This window comes from Ochotona princeps, chromosome 22 (assembly GCF_030435755.1).
Source record: "Ochotona princeps isolate mOchPri1 chromosome 22, mOchPri1.hap1, whole genome shotgun sequence".
In the NCBI taxonomy this organism is placed as follows: domain Eukaryota; kingdom Metazoa; phylum Chordata; class Mammalia; order Lagomorpha; family Ochotonidae; genus Ochotona; species Ochotona princeps.
The window spans coordinates 1066191-1076949 of record NC_080853.1 but is presented as its reverse complement, the minus strand read 5'-3'; the positions used below and the strand labels follow the sequence as shown (position 1 = coordinate 1076949).

Sequence of the window (10759 nt, the reverse complement as noted above, 5' to 3'; positions counted from 1 at the left end):
GGATGGTGCTGCCCTGCAGTGGGGTCATGCCTCAGCACATGTGTGTGCCTCCACATGTGTGTTCCTTGGCATGTGTGTGCCTCCGCATGTGTGTTCCTTGGCATGTGTGTGCCTCAGCACATGTGTGTGCCTCCGCATGTGTGTGCCTCAGCACATGTGTGTGCCTCCGCATGTGTGTTCCTTGGCATGTCTCAGCACGTGTCCCTCAGCATGTATGTCCCTCAGCATATGTGTGCCTCAACATGTGTGCCTTGAGTGTTTGAAGATCCTCTGTGTAGTTGGATCTCAACATTTTTTTTTCTAAAAAAAGAAATTTTTCCTGTAATTCCATTTTCCAAGAGCTTCCTTACGTACCCACATGTCAGGTTTAAAAATATACCATTTCAGTCAATTTTGCCATCTTACCTTTACCTTCCTAATGCATCCGAAGGTGACATGTAGGTGCACTCGCCTTGGTCTTGTAGCACAGCCCTGCCCTCTCGGCTGCAGAGCCTGTGTTGGGCGTGGGCTTAGTGGGCTAGCCTACTTTGCCTCTTACACTGTGTGCCTGAGTCTCGACCCTTACCCTGCACCTCCTCTTCTCCCTCCTCCTCCCCTGCCCAGCAGCAGCAATGTCACTCCCAGCCCGTGGCCTCTGCCCTGTCCGGATGCCCATCTCTGTCCTATGTGTGTCATGTGCCAGCCCTGCCAGGTACACCAGGCACGCGGGAGGCAAGCAGCTTCCCTCCATCTACGCACAAGTGTTCCCGGACTTTCCCCTTGTGCCATGGGGACCCACAGCAGCCCCCTGCCAACAACCACGGCATGAGACAAAAAGAGAGGGGCTGGCGGGGCCTGGTCCAGCCTTTGCCCACCGCACAGCTGCTATGGGATGGTGGGTGGGTTCGTGTGCCCGGGCCCTGTGAGGCCAGGTCTGCAGGTGCTGCCGCCGCTGAGCCACTGAGCTCCACAGGTCCAGCCACTGCGTCCGAGCCCAGCACAGTGAGGATGACACCTCCCAGCACACAAGCCACTCCCTGCTCCTGCTGTTCCCCTGTGAGCCTGCAAGCAGCATGCTCCGTGAACATGCACGTCTAGTATTCATGTGTGCCAATGCTGTGTGCATGGATGTCTCACACGCATTCCTGGGTATTCTGTGTGCACACCCATCTCTGTGAATGCCTGCCATGAGTGCACAGGTGCTGTAAGCGTAGGAATGTTGGGGTGCCCACAAGCCCCTGAACTGGGTGCATGTCGTGAGTGCTGTGTATGTAAATGTGTGCGTGTCATGTGTGCACAGGTGCTGTGTGGGAGAGGAAGCCTGTTCCTGCTTTTCTCTCCAGTCTATAGGGCATCTTCCAGTCCCGCTGCCTTGGCTTGAGTGGACCCTGGCACCTGCACGTGTCCTTCAGCATGGCTCTGGAACGGTGGGTGACAGCCAGACTGGCAGAGCCTCGATGCGGGGCCAAGGGGAGGAGGTGCAGAATTCAGCCCTACACAGGGCCACCCCGCTTCTCCCAGCCACCTGAACCTCCTTGGCCCAAGGCCAGACATCAGCTTTCTAAACAGATGTTTCCCAGCTGGGGAGCGGCTGGCCTGCCTCAGCCCCTAGAGGGGCCTCTTCTCCCACCCCTTCCTGCTCCTCCCCCCCCTTCCTGCTCCTCCCCACCCCCTTCCTGCTCCTCCCACACCCCTTCCTGCTCCTCCCACACCCCTTCCTGCTCCTCCCACACCCCTTCCTGCTCCTCCACACCCCCTTCCTGCTCCTCCCACACCCCTTCCTGCTCCTCCCACACCCCTTCCTGCTCCTCCCACACCCCTTCCTGCTCCTCCCCCACCCCTTCCTGCTCCTCCCCACCCCCTTCCTGCTCCTCCCACACCCCTGCTCCTCCCACACCCCTTCCTGCTCCTCCCACACCCCCTTCCTGCTCCTCCCACACCCCTTCCTGCTCCTCCCACACCCCCTTCCTGCTCCTCCCACACCCCTTCCTGCTCCTCCCACACCCCTTCCTGCTCCTCCCCCACCACCAGCCCTTCAGACACCCCCTTTCAGCTTCCAGCTTATGTCTGCAATGAGGGGTGGGGCCTCTGCTGCCCACCACCCACCCGCTCAGGCTGTGTACAATTCGGTACCCACCGAGGGTCTGTATGGGTCTGATTTTCAGTATGAAAATCCACCTCACACATACTCAGAGCAAATTCAATCAGATCTAGCAGAAATTGCCTTAAAGGGGGTTAATATTCTGACTTGATTCCTGCTTACAGCAGCCATGCTCACCAGCCCTGCCACACTTGACCTGTTTCGTGGGTCAGACAAGCGAACAAGCTGAGCTCCCTTGGGTGTGTTTGTAAGAAGACCCCCTGGGGACACCCACTCACCACACAGCATGAGGTCTGGACAGACAGCAGGGGTGACTGCCCACCCAAAGCAGCGCTGGTGGGTGGGCAAGCGGGGACTTCCGCGTGTGGAGAGTGTGTGCGGTCCTCTGGGAGAGTTTAAAATGCAAGCAACTATTTCATAGCGGGAAGTTAGAAAACGTGCTGGGCCATGGCTGGTGGGGGCTGAGAGGCGGCTGGCGAGAGCAGAGCGGAAGCACTGGCTCCTGGGCCAGCGCCGCGGCAGCGCTGCCTCTGTGCTGGGCACGCTCCTGGTGCTCCTCCCGGGTACTGCTGCGGTCACCGCCGAGTAAGGACATTCATGGTGGAGACCGCGTGTTCTCCTGGAGGAGAGGCTCCTGGGAGCTGGGCAAGGCAGGAAGCAGCTCCCCTGGCTTGGCACCGCAAGATCCACTGTGAGGTTCCCTGGAAGCCCACCTTGCACGTGCGCCTCAGTCATGGTGCTGTGGGCAACCCCATTGCGGACTGTCCATGCCAGGGCACGTGGCCGGCATGCGTGAGGCGGGGGGCTAACCTCTGCCAGCACTCAGTGTGCCAAAGTCACACTTGGGGTACATGCAGGAGCGGCTGGCGAAGTCAGGGTGCCAGTGAGGATGAGGCCGACGGCGTGGCAGGTGCACCCCAGCCGGCTGACACAGCCCATGTGCCACCTGCTTGCAGCACCCAGAGCCCCGGAACAGGACTGCCTTCCTGAGCCACACACGGAACCCCGCCCAGGAACCCTGAAAACTGAGTGGATGCCGGCGATGGGAGGACAGCTGGGGTGGGAAGTGGCTGGAAGCAGGGGCCTGTTTCTCCCCACGGCCCAGGGCGCCTCTCCTTACCCAGAGAGGAAGCCGGAGGTCGCTGTTCCGAGCTGCAGTCTTGGCACCGCACGTGTCCATTGCAGGCTTTGCGGGTAGATTCCACTCCACTTGCCATCTGCCAGCCTGAGTCCTGCTCCTCCTCCTGGGGCCCAGCCTGAGCATCAGTCAGCACCCTGTGGGAGTTGAGGACCCCTGCTCCCCAGCCGCCCCATCCCCAAGGCCTGGGCAGGACGCAGGGCTGCAGAGAGCGCCACCTAGCGCCCGAGCGCCGCAAGCTGTGTGGACGCTCAGCGAGGTCTGCTGACGGACCGTTTCCCTGAAAGTCACAGTTTCCTTCTGTCTCCTGAACCCGCTGCGCTGCGTGCGTGGGCGGCAGCACCTGGAGGGTAACGAGGTCGAGCCTCGTCCCCGACCCCAGGAGAAGGCTAGCGGTGCGGTGTGAAGTTATCAGGCAAGCGCTGTCCTACCAGGGTCAGGCCCCTGCTCGCTCTTACTGCCACACACCTGGCCACTACTCAGTTCTGGGGAAACACAACTTAAAGCAGCGGCGGCGAGAGGTCCAGCATACGTGCCGACAGGGATAGAGGTTAACAACCACTCACCAGGGTCTGGGGCAACTAGAACTCTCACTCCTTGCTCGCTTGCCCGCTGGCAGCAGCCATGCTGAGCAGCCCAGCCTCCACACAGCAGTCGGGCAGGTCCCAGTACAGCAAAATGCCCTGTGACCACGGGGCCCCTCTGCTCATCTTCTTCCTGGTGGTCTTCCCCTGCCCCCAGCTCCGGGGGAAGGAAGCCTGGGGAACCCCTGCCCCCCAAGTGTATCAGAGGCTGAGTTCACAGGTCAGCCTGAAACTCGTCCACCTCCTCTGTGGGCGCCCACTGATCAACAACCTCATGAACGTGGCACCTGGCAGGTGGGCAGCAGGACCCTCAGACAGGGGGACATGCGGCCTCCTTCCTAGGCCAGCTCCCCTGCAGCCTCTGAGGCTCAGACACACACAGCTGTGCACGGGACTGGGGCCACGACGCAGCACCATGGGGCCACCATGTGCAATGCTGGATGTGGCTGGCAGTCCTCTTCCTGCCACACTTCTGGGTCAGTGGATGAAGACCCAGAGAACCTGGGGTGAGCTGCCCTGCTCTCAGCTCCTCTGAGAGGATGCCTTGGCAAGAACTGAAGCTGGCATGGAAGGGCGATCCAGATTTGTTTGGCAACAGGGCAGAGCCCAGGGCAGGGAATGCCTACAGAGAGCGTGTGTATGCGTGCATGAGCTTTAGGAAAGCAGACCTCTCCGTGAGCCCACACACACTCCACCCTGCAAATCCTTTGTGCCCAGCAGAGGGCCCGGGCCTGTGGTGAGAGCTGGCCTGGCTCTCGGAGCGTCCCCTGTCCCTTCTGCAAATAGAAGTGGCAGCTCTGAACTGTGCGGCAGCTGTTGGCCTAGCACGTGCTGAAGACATGGGTGCCAGCCCCAGGTATGGCACCCATGCCGACATGCCCCTCCTGTGCCAACATCTGGGAAGCAGGCACTTAAGGATGAGCCACATGCCAGTGCCCCGCAGCCCACGAGGCCCCTCTGCTGCGGTCAGTAGCCAGGAGCACCCCTCACACCTGCTGGGAGTACGGGAGGCAGCCCCATGGTTCCTGGCCGTGAGAGATGAGCATCGCTGACCAAGCCCATCATCCTCTGAGCAGCCGCAAGGTCGCACGGGCTGCGGTGGCCTGCCTGCCCTTCTGCCATCGAGGCAGCTCCCCGTGCGGTACAGCTTACCCGGGCCAGGAGACGAGCCAGTCTCCGGGGTCCGTGATCACCCATCCCCGGGCAAGGAGCCTGCTTTTTCTCTTTCCAGGGCACAAAGGGTGCTGGGCAAGTGGCTGCGCCACCACAGTTGGCAAACGACCTCCCCCACCTGAACACCGACCCTGCTCTCCAAGCTCAGCTGGCTTTGGGGCCGTGTGATTCCAACACCTCCTCCACCTCATCGTATTAATTTCATTTATAGCAGAACCAATAACTCACACGTTCAAGGCAGTTTGTCATGCATACCTGTAAATAGATTGGAAGTTTACTGAAGCATGCTGGGTAAACACAACTTCAGTGTCTGCTTGGGTCCTGGACCTCTGCCAGCTGCCTCAGATCTGGGCAAGATTTTTTTTTTTTCTGATTGCATCTGACTCTATGCTACAAAGGGCCAGGCCCCCTCCCCGGCCCCGGCCCCCGCCGCTGTCACTCCCCAAATTCCATTTAGTTTCAGTTTTGTTGCTCCAGCCCATTTGAGCTGCACCCTGTGAAGCTGAAATGGTATCACTGTCATTTCTGTATTGATTTAGAAGCACTGGCTCCAGCTGGTCTGTGCTCACTGACCGGAGCAGAAGGCAGTTCGCAGGGAAGACGCAGAGCAGGGGCCCTCCCACGCCACTCCCTAGGGGCCTGGAGCCACCACAGAGTCCCCGGTCAGCCAGCATGACCACCACAGACGCACGCTGCATGGCAGAGCAAACCCTTCATTCCTGTCCTGAGGTGACATCCAAGGGGCACAAGTGGGCAGCAAGGAATGATGCGAACATATGAACCTATGACCCCACTGCCCAAAACGCAGCCATGACCATCACCCTCCACCTGTGGGGGTCCCATGTTCAGCCGAGTGGAGCTCAGGCCCTGCAGGTGCTGGTGTGATGGGAGTGGTACTGTCCTCCTCTCAGCATCGGGGCCCCTCCCTGGGTAATCCCACACTGCCCTAAGCGAGCCTCAGCTTGACCAGCTGCCCCGCCCATCAGGGCATGCTGCAGGCCGGCAGTGACACCTGCTGAGACAGCATTGGTGCCCAGGCTGGGCTGCAGGGCCAGGGCTTCTGGGGAGCTGTGTAGTGACCCGCTGTGCACATGAAGCCAGAGTGCACACGATCCAAGCAGGCAGAGCCCACTGGTCAAAGAAAGCCAGCACACCCGGGTCCAGTCACGCCTGGGCACGCGTGTGTGTGAATTAGCACTCACTCTCCTCCCAGTGACGACCACGCGCAGCCCAGACCCCACATTGGAGTCTAGCCGGCTGACAATCACAGAGCTTCCCTTGCAAGCTGGGAGAGCCCGACCCCAGGTAAGCGGGTTCCGCCACGTGCCACTCGCGGTCATGGCACGTGTGGTCATGGACATGGGGTCCAGCTGCATGCAGCAAGCCCTGGGCCAGCACCTCTCCTGGCAGGGGCTCCCCCTAACCACCGTCCTGAGCCAGGAGTGCACATAGCTGATGCCAAAACCAAACTTGGCATCTGCACGGTGAGCTTGCAAAGCAAGGCTGGGCACCACCTGCCCACGCTGCTCCTGGCCAGGGCTGCTCCCTCGGCCCCCTCCCCACCCTACCTCACTAGCTTCGTGAGGTTCCCACTGCCACAGGGGGAGACAGAGCAGCACGGAGCCATCCCCTGTACAGCTGTCTCTCGGCCATGGCTCTGGGGCCAGCGTCACTGTGTCGGCCAATGTCAGAGGAGCCGCAGTGTCTGAGTGGAGAGGACCGCCCACCGATCCTGTGGAGCCCATTGACAGCACACTCGGGCCAAGCCCATCCTGGGGGTTGCAAAGAGGCCACCACCACCCCGGCTGCTGGGCTGGACCAGGCTGGACACAGCCCCATGGCCCTGCCCTGGGAACACGCCGCCACCCTTTAGGAAAGCAGCAGGGCCGGCCCCCGAGGAAGGGCACCAAGCGGGGACTAAGCCTGACACGCATCCCTTCTCTCCACTGCAGAACCCTGCCCACCTGGACCAAGGAGGAGGGAGCCCCACCCCTGCCCACTGCCCTGCAGGAGGGTAAGGATGCTGTGCACCTGCCCAGCAAGACCTGCTGTCCAGCAGGTGTCCCCTGGCACGCAGGGAGAGGCAGCAGGGAGGAATGCAGAGGCCTGGGCCCACCAGTCCCCAGTACCTGAGGGCTGAGCTGACTGGGCTAGGTAGCAGAGTGCACAGCTCCCCACACACTCTGCCAGGGCTGGCACTGTGGTCACTTGGTCACCTGCCAGCCAGGCATCATCTCCCTCCCCCAGCACACCTGGGGGCATCTTCCCACTGCTTCCCTCCTCAGACAGCCATGGTCTGACACTGAGACATAGAAAACACTATGGCACACGAACCCAGACAGAAGGAGCAGCCAGTGCTAACTCCTGTAGCCCTGCCCTGTGCTGCCCTGCCCCTCCCCCTCTCTCCCTGCCCCTCCCCTGCCCTGCCCCTCACACTGACTTGCATCTGAGGAGGGGTCCCTCCCCAATGCCCAACAGGAGGTAGACAGGCAAACCCTGACAGAGCAGCCATTCACAAGTGCTGGACAGAATGGCCACGCACATGCTGCTGTGCCACGGGACAGCCCTTTGTCTACGAATCAGAAGCAACTTCCGTCACAGACCCTTCACCCACACAAAGACAGCGCAGCGCCCCCTAGGAGCAGGTTCCCACCCTGCGCTGGACAGGCTGGTGCCAGCTGTGCCAACAGCCCTGCCAGGGCCCTGTCAACCTGCTCCCTCAAGGCCCAGGCCCACAGGCTGGGGCTCAGGTGCCATAGGTGTGGGGCAAGGGCAGGCAGCGGCTCTAGGAATATGGAACCTGTGGGATGGTTGGGGGTTCCCGGTCGCTAGGGTGCAGGCCTGCCAGGCCCCACTCCCCAAAGCGTCAGGCCTGCAAGGTGGAGCCCAGAAACCTGCCCTGGGTACAGGCGTCTCTGTGGGTCAGAGGTGGCTGTCGCAGGAGCAGGGGCTCTATGCCAGCAAGCCCCGATCACGGCACCCAGGACAGGGGCAGTTGCGGGCCCCACCTTTTGAGTGTAACCGAGGGAGCCAGGCCTTTGCGTGAAAGCAAGCTCCTCCTCCCGGCAGCCTGGAGCTGAAAAGCCAAAGCTCCCTGCCGGACTAGCCTCGGCTCTGCAACCCTGAGCCGTCCTCCAGACCCCGTGAGCGCTCAGAAGCCCCTGCAGAGCCCCTCGCTGCCCGGCAGCTCTCCTTAACAAAACACTGGGGCTGGGACACAGGGACACTGGGGTCTGAGGTGGGATGTGGGACCCCACCTCTGCTTCCACCTGGGCCAGTGCCTCTGGCTGGCCTCGCCACTCAGTGGCAGAGACAACACCCCTCCCCCTTGGTACAGGCAGAAGGCACCCACGGTTCATCAGCACCAAGCTCCTACATGGGCTGGGCTGGCCGGAAGTCAGAGTGGCTTCAGTCAACAGGAGGTGTGGGGAGGCACCAGTCCCACCTGCCCGGGCCCCAGGACTCTCCCTTCTCGGCTCACCTGCCAGCCCCTGGGCAGTGTCTAGGGGCTAGGACGGGTGCCGATGGCTTGCACTGCTCATGGCAGCCACAGTGGGCATCACCCTGGGGGCTCATCAGGATGCAGCTGTGGCCCAGCAGGTGGCTGAGCCAGTGAGGAAGAAAGGGGTCTTTGAAAGGTCTGGGTACCTGATGGAGCCCTGAGCCCTGGAGCTCTCCCACAGCCGGATTTGGAGTGAATTTGTATTCGGGCCCTCGGCAGCTGCCACTGTCCCCCAGCAGGACCGGACAGGGACACTAATCCGGCATGCTCCCAGAGGGACCCAGCCATCACCTCTCCCAGGACAACGGGCCGGGCTGGGCGGGGTGCTGGTGGCACTGGCTACAGGCACAGAGTGGACACGCCCTCCCCAGGCCCTCAGAGGCAGGATGGCTCCCAGGGTGGCCCTGGGGTGGTCTGCCAGCTGCTCTCCTCGGTGTCACGCACGCCCTATCCCGCAGACCGCCCTCCGCCACACACACCCCAGGGCTGAGGGCAAGGCTTCCCCCTCCCCCTCCCCAATCCTGCTCCAAACAGCACCAAGGCATCTGGACACCGAGCGCCTCCCCTGCAAGACAAAGAAAATCCGAAACCTCCAGCAAGGAAACCGCTGTCCTTGGCGGCTCCTGGAGGCGCAGAGCGAGCGGGCGGGCAGAACACTCACTTTGCGAGCTGTCGGCGATTCTCCCTCCACGGAGCCAAGGGCCCGGCGACCCTGCTGGCGCCTCCGCCCCGGCCTCTCCTCCGGGCTCCACAGACCCACCCGACAGGGAGCTGGAAGGGTGCGCCAACAGGAATGGACCCGGACAGGCCACCACCCACAGCACATGGGGAGAGAGAGAAAGAGAGAGAGGGAGAGAGAGAGAGAGAGTTGAGGGGTGTCCTGTCCTGGGCAGGCCTGGCGCCCCCGGCCCGGCCGAGCTGTCGGGTCCTCTGGCCTCATCTGCTGGCCTCTCCGGGTAGTGACCTCTGAGATGCCCGCCGCTGGCGGAAGCCCATGAGGTAGGCCTGTGTCCACGGACTTCGGAGGAAGAGGGCCTAACATGGAGCGCAGCGTGCAAGCGCCCCGGCAGGAAGTTCTGGGCCCCAGCGAGCGCCCCGTCCCGCAGAGTGCGCAGGGCCCGGGCAGGCTGCCACCCTGGGCCGGGCGGGGGTGGGGGTGGTCTGCGGGCCCCGGGCCGCCACCCCGCGTCCCTCTCCCTGGACGCCGACCGGCCCGAGTGGCTCGGAGCGTCCTGGCCGGGGCGCGGGCGGCGCGGGAGGCGCGGGAGGCGCGGGTGGCGCAGGCGGCGCGGGCGGCGCGCGCGGGGCGCCGGGGCCGGGAGCGCGGGCGCGGCGCGCGGCGCCTTTAAGGGCCGCGTCAGGCCGGGCGAGCGCAGGGGCCGGGCCGCGGGGCGGGGCCTGGGCGGGCAGCCGCGCCGCTCCACCTGCAGCTCGGAGCGCGGGACAGAGGCGCGGGCGGCTGCGGGGCCGGCGGACGCACCGGGCCGGAGGGAGCGCGCCGCCGGCCGCTCCTGGCCTCGCTCCCGGAGCTGAGGCGGCGAGCGCGGCCGGCGCTGCCGGGCTGGAGGTTCGGGGCCGGCGCGGGGGAGAGGAGAGGCGGCGGCGGGGAGCGGGCTCCGGGCGCCGGGCTCCGGGCGCGGCGCGGCGGGAAGATGACCGCGGGCTCCGGCGTGCTCCTCGTTGTGCTGTCGCTCTCCGGCGCGCTCCGGGTAAGTTGCCGCCCCCGCTCCAGCCACTCGGAAGCCGCGGCCGGCGCGGGGCCGCCTCCGAGCCAGCGGGGCGGTCGGCTCTTCCCGGCCCGCGCCCAGCAAGCTCGCGGCTCGCGCTGCTGCGTGCAGCCCCGGCACCCGCGCTCCTCCGAGCTGCCCGTGGTCTGCAGGAGCGGGCGGGAGGCTCGCCGAGCATCCTTCAGCGGCTTCGTGCCCGCGGCCGCTGCCCGGAGCTCAGGCCGCCCGCCGGGACAGGCTGCCCGCTGGCGGAGCCGGCGCTCCCTGCATCGCCCGGGAGCCGCGCACCTCCAGAGTTGGCGAGCCCAGCAGGGCCGGAGCTGCGGGCGTTGTGGGGTGCTTGGCACCGCAGACTAAGGGGCGGAGGGCGGGGACGCTGGTCCGACCTCTCCCGTGGCGAGGTTGGGCTCCGCAACGCTGAGTCCGCGGCTGCAGGCAGCGGTTGGAGTGGACTACGGGGTCCCGGAGCCTCCATCGCAGGTCGCGTGTCCGGCGCGGAGGGTCCAGGCAGAGGCACTCAGCCTAGGGTGGATTGCGCCCCGGGAGAGTGAGCAG

At 64.0% G+C, this 10759-nt stretch overlaps 1 protein-coding gene across 2 annotated transcripts in view; it reads left to right on the top strand.

Annotated features, from left to right (window-relative positions):
- The first annotated feature begins 9982 nt into the window (after positions 1 to 9982).
- Positions 9983 to 10759, top strand: part of CDH4 (cadherin 4) — a 140951-nt gene continuing 140174 nt past the window's right edge. For both annotated transcript variants that reach the window (XM_058679506.1, XM_058679505.1), the window contains exon 1: positions 9983 to 10186. In XM_058679506.1, coding sequence (XP_058535489.1) covers positions 10130 to 10186 — 57 coding nt within the window. In that variant the 5' untranslated portion in view covers positions 9983 to 10129. The remainder of the gene's footprint in view (positions 10187 to 10759) is intronic.